The sequence below is a fragment of the Gamsiella multidivaricata genome (genome assembly GCF_025024155.1).
Source record: "Gamsiella multidivaricata strain RSA 2152 chromosome Unknown BC939scaffold_126, whole genome shotgun sequence".
In the NCBI taxonomy this organism is placed as follows: Eukaryota; Fungi; Mortierellomycota; class Mortierellomycetes; order Mortierellales; family Mortierellaceae; genus Gamsiella; species Gamsiella multidivaricata.
The window spans coordinates 43,408-62,047 of record NW_026251834.1 but is presented as its reverse complement, the minus strand read 5'-3'; the positions used below and the strand labels follow the sequence as shown (position 1 = coordinate 62,047).

General features: G+C 48.3%; 5 protein-coding genes across 5 annotated transcripts; 3 read left to right on the top strand and 2 right to left on the bottom strand.

Annotated features, from left to right (window-relative positions):
- The first annotated feature begins 931 nt into the window (after positions 1 to 931).
- Positions 932 to 1,572, top strand: BC939DRAFT_44835 (uncharacterized protein). The gene has a single exon (XM_051555210.1). The coding sequence runs from the start codon at positions 1,038 to 1,040 to the stop codon at positions 1,377 to 1,379; it is 342 nt and encodes a 113-aa protein (XP_051406507.1). The 5' UTR covers positions 932 to 1,037; the 3' UTR covers positions 1,380 to 1,572.
- A 5,436-nt stretch (positions 1,573 to 7,008) lies between these two features.
- Positions 7,009 to 12,911, top strand: BC939DRAFT_482043 (uncharacterized protein; the record flags this gene model as incomplete). Its single annotated transcript, XM_051559081.1, has 5 exons — positions 7,009 to 8,335; positions 8,490 to 8,889; positions 9,033 to 9,729; positions 9,754 to 10,251; positions 10,332 to 12,911. The coding sequence occupies 5 exons, from the start codon at positions 7,009 to 7,011 to the stop codon at positions 12,909 to 12,911; spliced, it is 5,502 nt and encodes a 1,833-aa protein (XP_051406506.1).
- A 74-nt stretch (positions 12,912 to 12,985) lies between these two features.
- BC939DRAFT_469175 (Maf1 regulator-domain-containing protein) lies at positions 12,986 to 15,029 on the bottom strand. The gene is made up of 5 exons (XM_051557992.1): positions 14,594 to 15,029; positions 14,060 to 14,273; positions 13,693 to 13,911; positions 13,403 to 13,573; positions 12,986 to 13,273 (listed from the first exon to the last, which is right to left on the bottom strand). Exons 1-5 carry the CDS (start codon positions 14,691 to 14,693, stop codon positions 13,222 to 13,224), a joined length of 756 nt encoding a protein of 251 aa, XP_051406505.1. The 5' UTR covers positions 14,694 to 15,029; the 3' UTR covers positions 12,986 to 13,221.
- Positions 15,030 to 15,260: 231 nt separating this feature from the next.
- Positions 15,261 to 16,789, top strand: BC939DRAFT_469168 (uncharacterized protein). Its single transcript, XM_051557991.1, has 5 exons — positions 15,261 to 15,398; positions 15,500 to 15,554; positions 15,645 to 15,717; positions 15,825 to 16,068; positions 16,158 to 16,789. The coding sequence occupies exons 1-5, from the start codon at positions 15,332 to 15,334 to the stop codon at positions 16,646 to 16,648; spliced, it is 930 nt and encodes a 309-aa protein (XP_051406504.1). The 5' UTR covers positions 15,261 to 15,331; the 3' UTR covers positions 16,649 to 16,789.
- BC939DRAFT_469166 (uncharacterized protein) lies at positions 16,764 to 18,026 on the bottom strand. Its single transcript, XM_051557990.1, has one exon. The coding sequence runs from the start codon at positions 17,845 to 17,847 to the stop codon at positions 16,897 to 16,899; it is 951 nt and encodes a 316-aa protein (XP_051406503.1). The 5' UTR covers positions 17,848 to 18,026; the 3' UTR covers positions 16,764 to 16,896.
- Between the last annotated feature and the right edge of the window lie 614 nt (positions 18,027 to 18,640).

Sequence of the window (18,640 nt, the reverse complement as noted above, 5' to 3'; positions counted from 1 at the left end):
GTTCTGAGTTCTGTTGATCGTGTTAATGGTCATGGCAACTGGCCGATCAGCATCCGTTTTAAGCGATGCCCTGCCCTATACGTATTTAGTTTCATCCGCCTACCGCAGTCCAATAGATTACACCTTCCTCCCTCCCCTCTGGTGTTTGTTACGCCTTCATCGCTTTTCCCTGCGCGCAACCTCTTCCCATGCTAGCCAGTTCACCTTCTCATGCAGACCTGATCAAGCGATGGGCACAATTCTCGGTGATAGCCAGAATGTTACCAATGACGCCTCCCGTTCTTCCTCCTTTTCTTTTATTTTCGACTAACCTTGTCCAATGAAATCTCCAATCTGTTTATTAGATAAATTAAATACATCTGTGTAGTAGACACCGAGCAACCTTCAGGAATTGAATTTCGCTCCTGTATATCGATGTGTTTTGGGCTTCTGGTATGAAGCAAAGCGCGCAGCCCAAATGTTTAACACAATCTCGGCATGCAACTGTAATTCGACGGAATGTTTTTTGTCTCCAACGCCATTTGATAAGCTGAAAAGGAATCAGAGACATAAAGATCTATTTTATTCTAGGGCACGGCAGCTGTTGGATGGATGCAAAGAATAGGCATGGAGAAGATAACGTGCAGCTTTTCTATGGTGTTGTTGGTATAATCCGCATTTGGTGACCGCACGCTGTTGAATACTGTAGTATAGTCGCTGCTAGGAAAAACTTCGCTTTCGATGGAATGTGTCCAAATGTCCTCACAAGTCTTCTTATATCAAACACCGAACCTTCTCGCGGTTCTAAAAGTTCCAGCACACCAAAAGTGTGGTTGTATACTCATGTATTTTAATGAGGGAATAACTGGACTGTGTGTGTGTTTATGATATGCAACTAAAGGTTCAAAAAATGTATAATTGCTCTCTTTTTTTCTTTCTTTGTCTTCCTACTTCCTCTTCCCTCTACACACATCCCTGACGACGACCACGACCAACGGCCTTGCTCGTCTTCATCCCTTCATTTACGACCAACCCCTCCATTTCCGCAATTGCCAGTCATGTTTAGTTCCAGCTCCAGACGATTTAATAATACTGCCGCCGTCCCCGGTGATAGTCTACCTAACCAGCACGCTGTCCCGGCCGACCCTCAAGCTGATATGGCGGCAGACGAGATGGTGATGCCTCCAGATGCCGTTGTGATCGATGTTCATGACTTTTCGGCAGGGGAGCAGCCCTCTAACGTCCTTGCCCCTCCAAACGAGGATGTTCTTACCAACAATGGTGAAGACACTATGGTGTGTACGATGTACTGTCCGAAGTATTGGATTGGGGCTGTAGTATCAGTGGGCACCCCGCTCTGCTTTTACCTCCTCTACAAGGCCATAGCCAACCGTAACTAAGTCATCCTTAAGCCTGCCCCAAGCGGATACCCTTCGTACTCCAACCGCACCACTCATTTGATACCCGGACCTGGACACTACTTTTTGGATTATTTGTTTTCCCCTCCCACTTCCTCACTTCGCACCCACCCACCCAGACCTACCCTTCCATTCACACCCGTACCTCTCTTCGAAAAGTTTATATATCTGCCACTGCCCACCGCTTTCCCAACCGTTCTTGCAACCCCTCTCTCGATGTCCTTCCGCCCGATACCGTAATTGCTGCCGAACCCCTGCCTATCCTTACCGCTGCATCATCCGATGCAGATCTCTCGACCAAAGGGCCATCCGAAAACATGACCGTTGAGGAACAAACGGGCCTTCAGACGAGCAAGACTACCAAGGTTTACCCTGGCCCGATCGAGCAATTGATACGACTCTCGACAATGAACAAGTAGCTTCCGTCGATACCGAGGACCGCTATTTCGCCTACCGTCTCCCGCTTGGTGTGCTTTTCCTGGATAGATGGAGCAATGGTGATGTCGAGTTCAAAATTCTTCACCGGTTTTCTTTTGATATCCTTTCTTTTGTTCCTTGAGGGAGCCATTTTCATCGCCGATCCCCCTCTTGGTCGAACACTCGCAAGCGCACATCGTCCCATCATAAATAACGTCTATATTCACAGGCACATGAAATAATAATAGTAAATAGTCCTAAACTCTACTTTACTCTCTGGCTGTGTGTGACATGACATAAATGGCCTCTATTGGAGCGTTCTTAACTTCAATCAATCAAAGGAGGATTGCTTCATGAATTTCATCCACACTCTTGTAGCCGAAATCGACGGAGATGAAGAGAAGTTCCGCAAAGGACACAATTCTCTCTGAGAGTAAAGTCGACGGGTACAATGGTCGTTATTGCCCAAAGGATCATGCACAAATAGCTGAGAGCATTTGGCTTTGGAAGACAAAGTCATCCTTCGTTCTTTCCCACTCGCTCTCTGGCTAGTCAGGAACCATGTGCAAAGCATTTTTTTCCACGATGTACATATACAATACAAAAATGAATCAGGGATAGATCGACGAGAAGTATATAAAACAGGGACTCCTCCACACCACCATTCATCAGCCTCCATAGACCCTGCACCCTGCGCTCTTTCCCCTTTCACTTTCACTTTCGCTTTTACTTTTTTTCACTACTGTATTTCCTTCATTTTCTACAATACCCGCCATGAATTTTACTTCACGACGTTTCCCCATTCATGGGCAAAACCCAACGATCCGAACACCTGCTGCTCCAGTCCCCGCTCCACCTAAGCTCCAGCAGCCCCTCCCAGGGATCCTCCTGCTGCCATTGGAGGATGCCCAGATCCAGCAGATCGAGCAGCAACTCCATGCACTGGTGCTAGAGGAGCAAACCCCCCCTGTGACTAGCGACATCGACAACTCCCAACACGAGTTGGATATCTTGCAAGAATCTCATCGTGATCAAGACGACGATATCATAGCTCGCTGCTGCGGTATGGGTCCTACTTCATGTGCTGCCGCCATGTCGCTTGCGGGTACATTTTTTGGCGTAACTTTTTACGTCGCAAACCAGGCCATTGCGACCAGTACCTAGCAAGAGACGGGCAACCATCGCCTCGTTGAATTAGATTTTCGTCCATGATCCCCTGAATGTCAAAACTCACCGCTTTATAGAACGAGATTTATCAAGAGAGAACAAAAAAAAAAAAGTGCATTATTCCTCGACATCTCCCTCTCCAGCCTTACCTACCTCAGGTAAATTGCTCGTGAAGATATGCTTCAGTAATAAAAAAGGTAATAAAAGAGCCTTTGAAAAAAAAAAAAAAAACACACGCGGCGCCAAAGCAAAAGCCGTAATCTTCATGAGAAAGTGTTAAAAACATAGAACCTTGGTATTCAATCGGAGCATCATTGAATGCAGGCAGGTCGCTATCATTGATAATGAGGTCTTCGTTTTTTAGGGTTAAAAGGATGCAAGGGCAATCAAAGTAGACTCGGGGAATCGAGGCAAATGTTGCATGAAAATGTTATTTTTCCTTGAGGCTGAATATACATCTGAAGTTCCAAAATTGCAATACTCCAGCTTTTCATCTTTTTATTTTTCTTTGCTTACACACGGAAAAAAACCGGCCTGCATAAGTTGTCCGTTTAGCATGTGTAATGCCTTATCGTCTCGTTGGGACCATAAGGCGCACCGAGAAGAGTCGACAGGCGGCTCCCGAGGCTGAGTTAGTTGGTTTTCCCAAAATCGCGCCTTTCATTACTGCCACTTTGCTTGCATAGTTGTATTGAATCCAATATTTGGCGCAGTTTTTCTGTTATCCCTGTCCATTGTCCCTTTCCATTGTCCCTTTCCATTTTTCCTTTCCATAGCTGATTACAGCTCGGTCATGAGGTAAAACTTACATAGGAACTCTTTTTTTTTCTACATTTTTTTTCCTGCGTTTGCGGCTCATTGTAAAAGAAGGGAGGACCCCGTGAATTTTGCCTATGGTATAAGAAAAACAATGGTACGTACGTTGTGCTGCAGCATAACTAGGTGTTGGTGAATTAAAGAAACACCCGCGTCGACCGGCTTACTGGTATGCTGTCCATTTGTGTGCCGGCGCGTTTTCCACACAAATCTACGCCATTTCATGCTAGCATTAGCACATCAAAATGCGATTTTTTTTCCCCTCATGACCAAGGACAAAATCATCAATTGGCGGAGTCGGCCGCAATGATGAAAGGCTAGAAAGGCAATGGAAGGTTTGCTTTATCGAGGCCAATTGAGCAAACAATACTCTTATATAGACTAAAACTTGGTGGCTGCAGAGCTGGATTCTCTTCATTCTGTCCTAGAGTTATGGCAAAAAAATGAGTGGTGTTCCCAATTAACATCGTACAAGACAAAACATTGTGCCCACTTTAGCCCTTTTGACGGCAGGGTATGACAAAAGGGTCCATCGACAACCTCATTTGGGACAATGGAAACACAAGCAGGCAAACAGTCATTTTCGCACAAAAGGGGGCATTTTTCATGGGAATCGATCAAAAAGGTATGTCAAAACCTTCCCGCGACGGTGTACTTCTTTCCAAATGGCCGAAACCGTGAGCGACTGGATGGCCACTCATTTTTTTTTTATTTTAGTCCAGTCGTATTCCTCATCAGTTTTATCCCTGTCTGTTTAATCCCCCGTTATAGCGAAACAATATCCGCCTGGAGTATCCGGTGACTCTCTGTAATCCTATTTTGCGCAGCGAGTTCATGCAGAGTCTCTGAAACCGTTCGAACTCACTGTGGAGCAAATGACTGCTCGCATACTTTCTGCGGTGTTGCCCATAGTTTCGGTGTTGTACGCCGCTGTTCGTGTATGCTATGCTAAGACTCGTCCATGTGCAGAGATCAATGGTAGTCTAAAAGCAATTAGGTTATTCAGGAACACGCGTAGATAAATTTGGTCCTGAATATTGGAAATTCAAAATACGCGCGACTCTGGAAGGAAATAGGTCTCGAGACTACCGCACCTGAATGGCCCATAGACGCAAGATTGATGAGTAAACGAGGACTGAGTCGACCGCTATACTAGGAGAGGATGCAGCTGGATGCCTAATGCCAGCTTACAGCATACATTTTTCTCTCGCCTGCTTCGTTTCTCTGAGAATCGATATGCCACCGCTTAGATTCAGTCGGTATTGTCCTTTTATATCGATTGGAAGCAATTGCAGCAAAAAAAATGACGAACCCACTACATAGGATAAGAGTGTCTTTCCACTGGACTTCTAAGTTATTCCAGGGTCTCTTTCGACTAATTCCCTCGCTTTGCCACCTGACCTTCGCCCATCTCTTTTTTTATCTCATTGCCCTTTCTTCAAATCGGGAATTTATCAACCTTTGCCACCATCAAAATGGCCCTACTATAGAGAAGAATAGCAGCAATAACCAGCAATAGCCATCAAAGCAGAAGAGCAAAGTCATCATAGTGGTACTACATATAAAAGAAAGGGATTTGTACCTATTTTTTTCCCTCATCGCCTTCAGCATCCTTCATTTGATCCGCCTCTGCAAGCCAACATCGCATATTCACCTGCCCTTCACATAAATACCTCCGGTTTCGTCTGTTCTGTTTTGCTTGCAACCACAGCTCGAAGTTCTTCAACACCCGTCGCCATCTTCGATCCCCACTCCGTCTTGTCCGCCTCAACAAGCTTTTTGACAGCATCTGTCCTCCAAGGCCAAATCCAACCCGCTCATCAAAGAAGGAGTATCTTTAACCGACATGATGAACTCTGCAAAGCTCATTAAGAGCAGCAGCCGCCCGGACAATGAACATCTTTCGGCCGATATTGTTAATGTGACCCCACACCAACCTAACAATAACCCACCACTGGGACCTCCAGTGCACGCAGCTCCAGCGCCTCCTGCCGCCGGGCAAGGTCAAGGCGGCAATTAACAGGACGGCCAGCCAAACAAAGGATCGCAATTACGACGATTGTGCGTCGATGAAGGTGCAGCTCCCTTGAGTGCCCTTTTTGTTTGTGTCACAGATTTGTCTTTTTTTTTTTCCCGCCAAAATCTGAGAACAGTTTTGTACATCCACTTAAATAGACTTAGACATTTCTTACCTTCAAATATACTTTTGATAGAAGCTTATAAAATAAAAATAAAAAATGCGCTTTTCTAGGAATCAAAATCTGTTCTGATGCACCCTGAAACATGACCCTCTGTCTAGCGTAGATGTATCTGTATAGCTATGGTCCTTGCCTTTGTCGGTGCTGGTCAAGAAACGGAACTGGAATATATGTACCGATGTGGATATGAATGAGTGGATGAGCGACTGAGGGAAGACGCGGTGTCGATGCGTGTGTGAATGGCTTGGTTTATGTGTCGTTCGTTGTGTTGCACAGACATTCGTCTTCTCTCTCTTTCTGCGTCTCTCTCTGCGTCCGATTTTTGTTTGCCTGAATTGCTGCTTGCAACTCCACCTCTTCCTGACACTGAGCCTCATTTTCAACTGCATATGTTTTGTCTAGCATCCAACTGCTACTGCTCCCTCCCCCCTGCTTTTCGTCATCATCTCACTACCCTCTCCCTTCCCGCAAAGAGGTAAACATAACTCGCCTTTCTCCCTCGCCCTCTCTGAGTAAGAACAGTAATTAGACTCAAGGAATTATGAATTGGATACCGCCACATCCAATCGTCGACCTTTTTTTCTTTCCACTACCGTTTCCGTACCTTCATCCTGGTCGTTCGCCACGGTTCCCACGCGTCATTGTGCTGCTTCGTATTGTTTACTTGCAGAAGCAGATCCTTACTCGATCGAGGAGCTGGCAGTAAAGAATGAACAACAGCAAAAAAAGGCGGTTGATGCAGTATAGAGTCATGCGATAATAGAGAGACGACTAATGTTGCACTCAATTACATCCTCCTTCTGACCTATTGAACGCCTCTATGACATTTTCACACACTTCGCTTTCCTATTTTTATTCTGTTTGTTTTGTCCCTTTCAACTTCGCCTACCAACGCTTTTGATTCTCAACTGATCTCTCCTTGCAGCATCCGGTTGATCAGAAAACTACAGCGACAAAGCCGATACCATTGCTCACCAGCGAATACCTTTATGCCCTCCAGCCTGCACTCAACAATGAATGACGCAAGTCTTGTTTTGCTAGAATCGTCCCAGTCCATGATTCATTATCCCAACACCCTCAGTGACATAGTGACAACAGCAACAGCAACGGCAACATTGGCCTCCGAAAATTTCAAAGAGACATTAGTCGAGACAACCAGCGACCCTATAAAGCAGCGGCGTCTAGATCGCCAGAATGGCGAAGAACTGAAGATCCAGGCCACTGTCAAAGTTGCGCCGGATATGCTGTGCGATGCTTGCACAGGCGCTCAGCCCCGCTTCGCATTGACAACCATCGCCACCACAGATACAACAAAGAAAAAACAGCTAATGCACCAAGGCGAAAAAACAAAAGAAAAACAACAACAAACACTAGGTCAACAAATGCACTCGCCCTCTCGACAGCACTTTAGCCATTCCTATACGCACCATCACCGACTCCCTCACCACCACCAACAACACCTTCACCAACAATGTCACAATGCAGGCAACGGCCACTTCAACAAAAAACACAAAAATAACAAGCGTTTCTCTTATTCAAAAGTTGGGATCGTCCCTTCTAACGAGCACTCGCAAGGACATTTAGACCGTTACGATGAAGCGCAGGATAAGGGACAGCAGAAAAGTGCCGTAGCCGATGAGGGATTTACAGGCAAAAGAATTCGAAGAGCGGAGAATGGATCGTGGGGTTTATTAGTCGACCCTACATTAAAGTGCTGCAGCATCCGTACACCACAATTGCTGACCATATCAACAACCCCATGCCCTCAACATGGAAAACAACAGTGTCCATCCCGCACGGTAGCTGACCCGTCCCATTTGTCCCCATCCTCATCCTCCTCAACGCCTAGTTCTGACCCCTTGCCTTTCACCGTAAACTCGATTCCATCGCCAAAGACGCCTTCGATTCCCGACCCGTCGACTTCGCCATCGTCAGCTCCGGAAAAACACAGAGCAGGACCAGCTGGAAATTGCACCTACACTAAAAATGATTACGAACAGCAGCAGGAGCATCAACGTTACCAGCATGGTCAGCCTGATCGCGACCATTCCACTCATAGCCATGGCATACAGTCCTCGGAGCGGCCCCGTGTGTGCAAGATGCTGGTCAAGCATCCGGCTGTAAAGTTGGACTGGAGATTGCCAGAACCAGTAAAGGCCGGAGGCGAGATGTTGCGAGGTGTACTAGTAATCAGCGCAAGGGAGCTGACAGAATCGGAACTGAAGACGAAAAAGACCCTGAGCAAGAACAAGAAGAGAAAAGAAGCGCAGAAACAATCGTTATACGATAACCGCATAGTCCATGTCGAACATATTGAAGTGGACCTTATTGGGGTTGAAGGTACGGGCCCAAGAGTGCTGAAATGTAAAAATAGCTGGCGAGGAAGATGGCGAAGGCACGAAAAATTGGCGAAGACACGAAAACTTGGCGAAGGCACGAAAAATTGACAGGGATTTGTACCCCCCACTTTTTTTTTTTTTTTTTTTTAATGCAGAAGTGACAACAGGAGCCGGGCTTCTTTCACGAGCGCGAGCCGAGCAGCATTGCTTTTTGCACAAAACTCAGGTTCTGCCTTTGGAGGAGCTCAAATGGGTACATGGCACTTCCTCTTCTTCGTCTTCTTCGGCTTCTTCATCTTCTACTCCTGCATCGACTTCTGCATCTGCTTCGCCCTCTTCCGATGTCCCAATAGCCCCGTCCTTTATCCGAACAAACACTCATACATCTGCCACCTCTGCCCTCGATTCTCCTACTTCTGAGGTGCCAGAGTCGTTTCAGTCAGGATGTATCGCCCCAGGAACCTGCCAGGGGATATCCTTCCAGATGCGCGTCCCCGAAAAGGTCAGCGGCACATTCAAGAGCGCCCACGCCTCTATTAGCTATCAACTGACAGCGTAAGTCTATTTTAGCGTTCGTCAACCATCGACTATCGACTATTGGCAATTATTGACCATAGGGGACTATTTCTTTTCACTTCTATGGACTTCAATAATATCATCTAACACCGTTCGTGGGTCTCCTCATTTTCCACACTCAGAAATGTCCATATTCGTCTCGGAAAAGAAATGTTTGTGCTCCAGCACCCTCTACCTGTCTCGCTCTTTGAGCTTGTCCAAATCTGTGCCGCCACTAAAACCGCATCCCCGTGCGGTATCGGCCCTGAAGGACCTTTGCAGTTCATCTCCAACGAGGCAGACGTCAGGCGTTCACCGACCTACTCTACCATCTCCACATCCTCGGGTACATCCAAGACCTCTTCCAGCGTACGCTTCGTGATTCTCAAGGCCAACTCTGTTCTGGGCACAGCCGTTGTAAAACCCTACAGTCTCTGGGGACTTGGGCCTGCAACATCGAGCCAGCATCATCATTATACCTATAGCAATAGCCACGGATATGGAAGGTATCGTCACCAGCGGAGCCATAGCCATGAGCAGAGCCGTCGCCATCATCATCAGCAGCACCAGAGACAGAGATCGTTCCAATCAACGACGGCCGTAGGACCCGGATCATCTGTAGCGGCTGGGAATAGCCTGTTTCCTTTTGAGGCGCAGACGATGATGAGGTCGCAAACCGCAATGCACGCAATGGGTTCTCTGCAGTTGCAACTGCAACTCTCGGAAGAGAAGGTGTCGGCGGCGAGCCATAACACGTGTTTTCAGGATGATGGGATGATCTCGGCAGAAGATCCGTATCGTCAACAGCAGCTGAAGCAGCGAAAGATGGAACTAGAGCAGGTACAACTACAGCCGCACATACAGTACACAAGTGGACGTACCCGTCAGAGTAATATGCGGAGAAAGAGTTCTGATGGACTGGACGAGGTAGGGTTCGGAGCTCACATTGACAAATCTGTGGTAGCAGCGGGGGACCAAGTGACTCTAGACATGTTTATTGTCAAATCTGATCTGATGAAGGTTGTGGATATCAAGGTCTCGCTTGTGGAGACCATCCAGGTGTTTTCGCTGCTCGACCATGATGACGCATGTGCGGTTGTGTCGCCGATAGCTTCAAGAGCTAGGATGTCTGAGGAGATTGAGGGTGCGCAGGAAGTAATGGAGAAGAATGCTGCAGCGAAGGAGACATCGCGGCGGAAACTGGTTGACACGCATGTGGTGAAGATCGCGAAGGATTACGTCCCGGCGCAATCGGAGGAGAGCCACGCAAACGATAACCATCTGAAGGGATATTACGAAGACTATGAAGATTTTAGGACAGCAAAGTCCTTGTCGGTATACAAGCTGAGCATGCGCATCCCTGTAAGACAGCTACTTCTCTTGTCCGTTGCATCAAATTGGATTGCACGTTGACCAGCTTTCTTATATTCTTTTCATTATAGGAAAATGCATTGACGATTTTGGAACGCGAACTTATGAAGGTCGAGTACATGTTCGTAATCAAATTCTTCTTCAAGGGCCGCATGGGTGCGTTTCTGGAGTTGCCGATCGAGATTGTCTCGCAGTACAATCACAATCGGATTTCAACCATCTCTGGCGCGATCTCGTGTGTTTCCAATTCTGTTCAAATCGCGATGCCACCTGTGCCTATCCTTATCAAGCGAATAGAAAGTCAATCTCCAGATCTGAGTGCTATGTCCACCTTGGATAGATTGAACCTGAACAAGGAGATCGCGACCTCGGATGCGGACAATGGCGCGGAAGTGAAGGCGCCTGACAGCGACGACAGCAGCATGGCAGAAAAGGATGAAGATATGGGCTCAACTGAGAAGGATTTTAGAGCGGCGGATGTAACGGCGATCGACGTCAAGGAGTCACACAAGGTGCTAAATCTGCCTGAAAGCACAGCCGGGGAGCAATCTCAAGACAAGGCCGCTTCTTCAAAGGACCCGGAGGATACTCCAAAATTCATCGTCAACATTCGCAGCTCAAGTCTCAAGGCCATACAGGACAAGTTTTCTGGCATCTCTTCTAAGGACCAAGTCGTTCGAGCGACCTTGATGGACTCAAACAAGAAGGTAACTTCCGTTTCCAGGATCGATTTAGGACTCAAACAGAATTCAAGCGCCACGAAAAGGGAAATCGAGGGGACCGTCTCGAGCTCGCGCCTGTCCAAGATGGAGTCCGAGGCGTTCAAATCAAACGTGGCACGAATCGCGGCTGTATTCATGGGCAAGGAATCCTCAATTACACCAAAAGTACCACTTCGGTACAGAAAATCAGAAGGAAGCACAGTGATCTTAAAAGGTGGTGATGCTATTCCAAAGATTACCGTCAACAGCACCAAAACCTTTGTTAAAAACAACAATTCCAATCGACATCCTCCACACGACAAGGATTCGCTATCACGGGCCGGCTCAGCTCCTTGCTCCCCAGCGTCGTTTCATGGGTCAGATCGTTCTTCGAGCATTGGGGGTACATCCTCGATCAGCGTTCAGCCAGCATTGCCCCTCTTGTTCGACCTCACATCTGCAGCATTGCCCTCTCCTTCAGCACAGGTAATGGCATTCCCAGATGCCTTAAAATCGCTCGGCGGTGGCGATAGTGCCAGCAGCAATAGCGTCACCAGCAGTGAGATGAAGATGACCACGCCCATTGTGATGTGCTCATCTCCGGTTTCTGAGCTGTTTGGTTCAGGTGCTGCTCAGACCAAGGGCGTATCGAGTTCACCTCGTCAGCAGCAACCTTCTTACGGACACCAGAATATGGCCTCGAATTTCCGCTCTCTGAGCGCGAGCAGTACACCCCGCGACGATGATAGCAGCAGCTGTAGTAGTGACAGCCGATCGAATCACGGTCTCGTCGCCAAGATTGCAAAGTCTTTATCATCCCCACTTCTGCGAGCTCGTGGATCGATCTCGCCGAATGGATCGAATACGAACTTGTCTTTGCTCTCGCCACAACAGCAGTCTACGGCGTTCACTCTAGCAGCAACAACGCTCTCGGCGCTGACATTGCTTTCGTCAGTGGGCCATACGGCTGCAGTGATGACGGGCGAGGGAGCCAACAACATCAACGACAGTGGCAATGGGAGTCATGGTGGCGCTGTGCTGCGCAGGAGACGACTGTCCCAGACATCTCAGTTGCCGCCTCCGCGGCCACTCAAGTCGTGTCTCAAAAAGCGAAGAGTCGTCTCTTTGGATGGAGCAAATGGATTGAAGACGTTTGCGCCCTTGCGGAGGAAGAAGGTTACGTTTGCAAAGGGATCAACACCAGCGCCTTCACCCAGAGCCTCCCAGGTCTCCTTCCCGGATCTGGAGTACCATAACCATTATCAACATTTGATGCAGGGCAATGGAACTTCGACATCTCCCGCAGTTCCGGTGATGGGTCACCCTGGAACCTTCTCAGCGGCGGGTGTTAACATGACGTTCGGCCGTTCCGCAGCTGCAGCATCTCCCCTGACTACTTCGCCATCGTTCTCACCCGTCAACCGCGGTATGTCTGACCCCCATTCAAACGTCGTGCTCGAGAGACCGCTCGTTTTGACACAGAGAACCAGAAGCTCTATCACTGCAATGACGACTCAACAACACCAGAGCCTTGGCAATGGAGTGACGACGATTGCGCGGAGCCCGAGCTCTGCCAGCCCGCGAGCACGTCTGCACCACCCCTTCGATAGCCATCCCAGCCGTTTATCTCCGCTCGAGAAGCAGCATTTGGATTTCCAGATCAAGGTGCAGAGCCCTGTGCGCATCATCCGTACGGATCAGGATCTGTCTAGTCGCGATCACAGGAACGGCGAAGATGCGGATGTGCAGGAAGAGGATGAAGATGAGGATGAGGAGGAGGAGGATATGGAGTATGATGATGACGAGGATGAGGATGATGAGGATGATGACCAGGAGACAGAGGAGGAGCGGGTCGAGCGACGACGGCAGGCCAGGGTTGCGTGGTTGTCCAAGTATGGAGATGCATTTAAGCAGGTCTATGGGGCTGTGCCAGAGCTGCCGCCCATATGAGTAGGCTCTTTTTGTTTGAGTAGGATACAGTGGTATACTCAAGACATGATCGGTCCACTTTTGCAATCTGTACGATTTTCATATAAAAATATCCCCTGCATAGCAATGCAGACCAAATCTTCTTTATGATGATTTGATAGTATCTACTTGCAAAACCAGAAGTCGCCAAGTCTTTTCCTTGCTTCCTGGGCGATGTTCTGTGGAGACATTATGCAATATCCTCGGACGATTTCCTGGGATGGATCTGAACCATAGGGGCTCCCTTCCTGAAGGTCGCCATGGATGCGGATCAAATTCCTTTTGAGGAATTCTACTGCATATCCATATCTCCCGCAATGAAGTCGTCCTCGTCCGCATCGTATCTAACATACAAAAAAAAAAAAAAAAAAAAGCCCCCAAATTATGTCATGAGGAGAAAGGGAAAGAGAGAACAGGCTACGAAGTGACTCAAGTACTTTTCTTGTTTAAGAAATTCCGTTCGCCCGACATACCGTTTCCGACGATGTCCAAATCCAGAGTTCTCGTCATCATCCGTGTTCGAAAAGTTATCGTCGTCCTCATCGACATCCTCCTCTGTCATGACGCCGTAGCTGACCCCTCGCATCGTGAAATAGATAATTCGCTTCAGTTTCCGGTTGAAGAAGAAGTAGTTGAATGACCACCTAAAATTGATTATCACGCGTACGTGTTTTTTCTTTTCTGGTCAGAATCTGTATCATCACCACGCACATATTCCATTTGATGCCAAAAAAAAAATGGAAGCAAACGCAGTCAAACTTACAGGGTGCCACCACCTTCCTCATCATTCGGGTCCGAGTCACTTTCCGGGTTATAGGAGTATACATCCGAGTCCTGAAGATCGATCAATTGGTCGATCGAGTCCCACAGGCGCAATTCCTTCACCGCACGCTCGTTCCCGTGGTTGAACAGCGTTGCGTTGATGGAATTCACCACGATCGAGATCGAGGGCTCTTTTCGAAATTGCTCCGGTTTCACATCGCTACTCGTTCACCGAAACAGGTAATGAAGGACCAGAACGTAGTATTAGCATATGCCAAATTCCATCGGTCAGCATTCCAACTAGAGCTATCCAAGCATAATATCGTCGAAAAAAAAAAAAAAAAAAAAAAGAAAGAAGCTGAACGCACGAGAAGTCATAATCTGGGAAAGAGGCATTCAGGGTTCCGATCAGATAAAATAGCGTCTTTCGGGAGGCGGGTTGGTCCATGGGTCCGAAGGGTGAGATGATGTTTCGAATACTAAATCCGTCATCATCCGGAGGACTCAGCATGTTGTTCGAGGACGGATCATATTTGTTCTCCAATTGCTTGTACAATTTCTTGTCTGCTCCTGCTGCCTTGCCTGTTGAGAGGAAGGAAAAGAATAAAATAAAATAAAAGTAGAGACAGGAACATGGGATTAGCACGGCTAGATTAACGTTGATAAGAGTTCGTTTTTGAAAGCGCATTGTCAAAGTGTGGAGAAGGGAAGGTTTTTTTGTGGGAACTGCAGAGGGGCATCGAATGATAGTTGCGTTGAGGCTGCAGAGGACATGACAAGGTTATGCTTCGCCCAGTGCTCTTTGTAAAAAGGCTGAGGAGAAAAGGTTGGGGTGATGCACGTCAATTGTGTCCGCTACTTGAGCATAGACCTTTTAGAACTCTGGTGGTTGAGAGCCTTACACGAGTATGGTTCGATACGTCCGTGTACTTTGCATTCGGGCGTGTCAAAGTTGAGGGCACTGTTGATGTCGTCGAGGCCGGGATATTCGAGGAATTTCATGCTTGGTGTTCCAGTTCGGCGTAAGTCCCAGTATGTTTTTTGAAGCGTGTGAAAATTGGAGCGGTAGCGGTGTTTGGTGTGGTTGAGTGTCAACGGTGAATCTGAGGTGCGAATAGGGACAAAGGATGTGTGTACTTGTATTTATTGCTGGGAGTGCAGGCAGCCTGTTCTTTTGGATGTGGATGTCGATGTGGATGTCGGTAATGGAGTGCAATGGGTTGATGGGAAGATTAAAAGAATCACGCCGAACGTATGACTTTGGCAAGAGTTGGGCTTGGTTGGTCGGTTTCTGTTTCATAGGAGATGCAATTGACCAATCAATTCGCGCTGAGCAGGGACCACCCTTATTTCCCGCAGTGATTGCAATGATTGCAATTGAACGAAGGCTCCAATTGCACCAAGTGAAACTGGACGCCAACCATCCCAACAAAGAAGCGCGTTTGGGCGTACCGCGCCAGTATTTCCGTACGGGATAGTCGCGACATATGGCAGTCACCCCCCTCTGCGGAATGCGCTGGGTTTTTTTTAAAGGCAAGCGGATCGCAACCTCAGCTCTTCTCATCCAACCCTTCCTTTCATTCCAATTTTCCCATACTTTTGCATTCAAAAACTCAATCACAACACATCGCATTCAAGTCATGGTCTCTCCCTCAATCCAAGCTTTGGCCAAGAAACTGCTGGTCGTCGGTGGAACGGGTGGAGTTGGTAACGTCGAGTTTGGAGTATTTGTCCTTACATTCATTAAATTTGCAAATACATCGTTAACGCCCTCCTTCCTCTTGTGGAATACCCGAACGCCATTCTAGGATTCCAGGTCTGCAAGCTGGCTGTCGCCAGAGGATGGGATGTCACCAGCTTGAGGTACTCAAAGATGACCAACACAACTACAATGTCTCCACCATTCTGTTCCATATTGGCCTATTTACTATTTATGTCATCGTTATCAAATAGCCGACGAGGAAAGCCCACTATGACCGAAGCCACCAAGGCCGACTTCGTTGCACCTCAGGGATGGACACAGAAGGTATCAGCAATGGGCACCCTATTCCTAAGCTTACCAGTCAACCAATTTGCACCAAGTACAGTGATCCGCATTGACCAACTGAAACTTTGTTTTTTGTGTTGCTATAGGTCAATTGGGCGAAGGGCGATTCACTGGAACCGAATTCTTACAAGGACACGATCGTTGGTACCAACGCGGTCGTTCACACAGTCGGCCTTCTGCTCGAGGACAACTACAAGGAGATCCTTCACAGTCAATCCCTGAACGACCTCACTAAGAACGTGCAGTCTACGTTCCGTGGGCAGAACCCACTCGATACCTCAAAGACGCCCAAGTCTGGACTCACCTATGAGAAGGTCAACCGCGACACCGGTACGAAGGACGATGTATAGATATTCAGACGAATAGAGGGAGGCATTTACAATGTGTCACTAACCATAGGAACTTCTCATAAATATTAGCGATCACGGTGGCAAACGAGGCAGGCAAGGCGGGTGTCGACAGCTTCGTATACATCTCTGCAGCATTCTCACCACCCATGGTCCCTAACCGCTACATCACCACGAAACGCGAGGCCGAACATGCTTTATTGACCCACCCATCCGGTTTCCGGCCCATCATCTTCCGTCCCGGATTCTTGTCCACGCCCGAAAGACCTATCACGTTGCCCCTGGCAGGATTGCTTCAGATCTCGAGCGCGGTGCTCGGCAACTCGTTGAGGGGTACAATTCCGTTTGCACAAGCAATGTCGACACCACCGGCGAGCATGGAGACTTTGGCGAGGGCGATCATGAACGCGGTCGAAAATGAAGATGTGAAGGGGATTGTAGATGTGGATGGAATTGAGGAGCTGGCGAATAACCCGAACAGCAAGAGCGTAGGCGCTAGTAAGAAGACGGAAGAGAAGAAGGAGGAGACGAAGGAGGAGGGGAAGGGCAGCAAGCAGGAGTAAGGCTAGCGACGACAAAGGAAGAGAAAGAGAAAGGAAGGGAAAGTAGTGATCATCGTGCATGCAAGCATATTTTTTTTTAATGTACAAACATAGCAATTGCAGTTGAAGGGTCGAGTGAAGTTGTGATAAGTATTTACACTGGTATGCTTTTAATGTATGCGTTTTGCTCCTCCGCTACTTCTACCCACGAAAATAATCAGCATGGTCTAGATCTCGCTGAAAAATAATATGAAAAAAACCGCAATCTTTTACAGACGAGCAGAGGTATCAGGAGCGCGTGCGACGGTCGCGCTGATCAAGCCCGAAGGGTCGGAGAGGGGCTGGTAGACATCCGCATGCTCCGCCAAGTTCTTCGTGCCCCTGAAGTAGCTCAAATCAACCGCAAAGAAATGACGGTTGGGCAATGCGTACGAGACACGGTCCAACCACTTCCAGTTCTGGATCGACTGGGCCGCCATCTTGTAGAGCGTCGCCTGGACCGAGGCCGACTCGTCCTCGGCAAAGGTCTTGCAGGTCACATCCCTTACAGAGTCATAGATCTTGTTGAATGGGATCTGGGCCATGTTCGATAACAGGTTCTCGGTCGAGGCCGAGGGCACATTGAACTCCCAGTTCGCATCGACACAGGTCGAGAGGATACGGTCCTTGGCTTCGGCTAAGGTCGTGTACTCGTCGCGCACAAAATCCTCGAACGACGAACCTGTGGTCTTGAGAACCAACAATCCCGCGATCGCGGATTTGAGCTCGACGGATCGGCGGCCGCTGGCGCCACGCTTGATGAAGATGTCGGTCTGACGGGTCTCATCACCATCACGCCAGAAAGAGTGTGTGTGGGGCTTGCCGTCGATGATCATGCGGGCCCAGCGGTGGCGGATGATCGTGACATGAGCGCCCTCGACCCAGGCGTAGGTGTTCAGGAAATGGTTGGCGATCTCGGCAGCGAAGAGTTCGAGCGTGTCGACGACCTTGGAGGATTTGGCGAGGACATAGCAGGTGTTCTTGACGGAATCCGTTGCGACGACGGCCTTGTTCGAGGCCTCTGTGTAGGAGGTCGTGAAGGAGGCGCCGGAGAGAAGGCAGCGGATCGTGAGATCGTCGACTCGATGAACCTTGGAGTCGCGATGGACCTTGAGCAGACGGACCCTGTCCTTTCCGTACTCTTGCTTGTCGAGGTAGACGTTGACAGTGGGGTTGGCCATTGTTGTTTGTTTTTGAGAGGAGATATGAGTTCTTTGGAAGAAGAGGTAGTGTCCGTTCGGTGGAAGAAAAGAGTGGAGATGGATGAGTGTGGCTGTAGAATAAAAAAAAAAAAAGCATGAAGAAGGCAGAGAACGACCGGTATATAAACGTTTCTAGGAAACAATGAAGCACATAGGGGGGATTTGTATTAATAACAAAGGAATGTGGAGAAGCATACGGGGTAAACATTTACAAAAAACTGGGGACCACGGAGGCGTCGGAGCGGTTCCGATGATCGAGGAACAAGACGGAACTGAGCTGGGCCCCAGTTTTTTTTACAACGGAACTAGAAAAATGCGGGGTAGCTGCTTCCGACCGACCCAGGACATTGTGTGCCTGGCTGCACACGACCGTGCTAGGCTCCGGCAGTAGGGTATATACATATACGCGTCTGTACTTCCTCTTGCTTTCTCTGCATCCATGCCTTTGCTTCTGCCAGTCGGTTGTCTCTTGCATGCTGTTTCAGGCATTGGAACCTTCTGTAGTAACCATATCTCTCCCCCCTAAACGCCCTCGCACGAAATGCGGGGAGATCCTAATCAATTGCCCTTCTTTTCGATGGCTGGTGGTACCTGAGCAGCTCCATCAGGTTTCACTTTTTGTTTACGCGACTGAAACATGTCACAGCCAACGCTTCTCGCTCAAGCTGAAGGAGCATGTCCACCGAGTGGACTCGTCTTGCAATTTGTAGGATACTGCACTCAGAGGATAGACTAGCAAGGCACAATCTTATCTATACATGTGTTGTTTTTA

Bases quoted from the DNA above. Each gene is read 5' to 3' on its own strand.
- BC939DRAFT_44835 (XM_051555210.1), top strand. From the start codon at position 1,038: ATGTTTAGTTCCAGCTCCAGACGATTTAATAATACTGCCGCCGTCCCC.
- BC939DRAFT_469175 (XM_051557992.1), bottom strand. From the start codon at position 14,693: ATGAAATTCCTCGAATATCCCGGCCTCGACGACATCAACAGTGCCCTC. The intron at 13,912-14,059 runs GTGCGTTCAGCT...GTGAACGAGTAG, and splicing joins TTCCCAGATTATGACTTCTC to CGATGTGAAACCGGAGCAAT. The intron at 13,574-13,692 runs GTAAGTTTGACT...AATCAATTTTAG, and splicing joins GAGGAAGGTGGTGGCACCCT to GTGGTCATTCAACTACTTCT.
- BC939DRAFT_469168 (XM_051557991.1), top strand. From the start codon at position 15,332: ATGGTCTCTCCCTCAATCCAAGCTTTGGCCAAGAAACTGCTGGTCGTC. The intron at 15,718-15,824 runs GTATCAGCAATG...GTGTTGCTATAG, and splicing joins CTCAGGGATGGACACAGAAG to GTCAATTGGGCGAAGGGCGA. The intron at 16,069-16,157 runs GTACGAAGGACG...CATAAATATTAG, and splicing joins GAAGGTCAACCGCGACACCG to CGATCACGGTGGCAAACGAG.
- BC939DRAFT_469166 (XM_051557990.1), bottom strand. From the start codon at position 17,847: ATGGCCAACCCCACTGTCAACGTCTACCTCGACAAGCAAGAGTACGGA.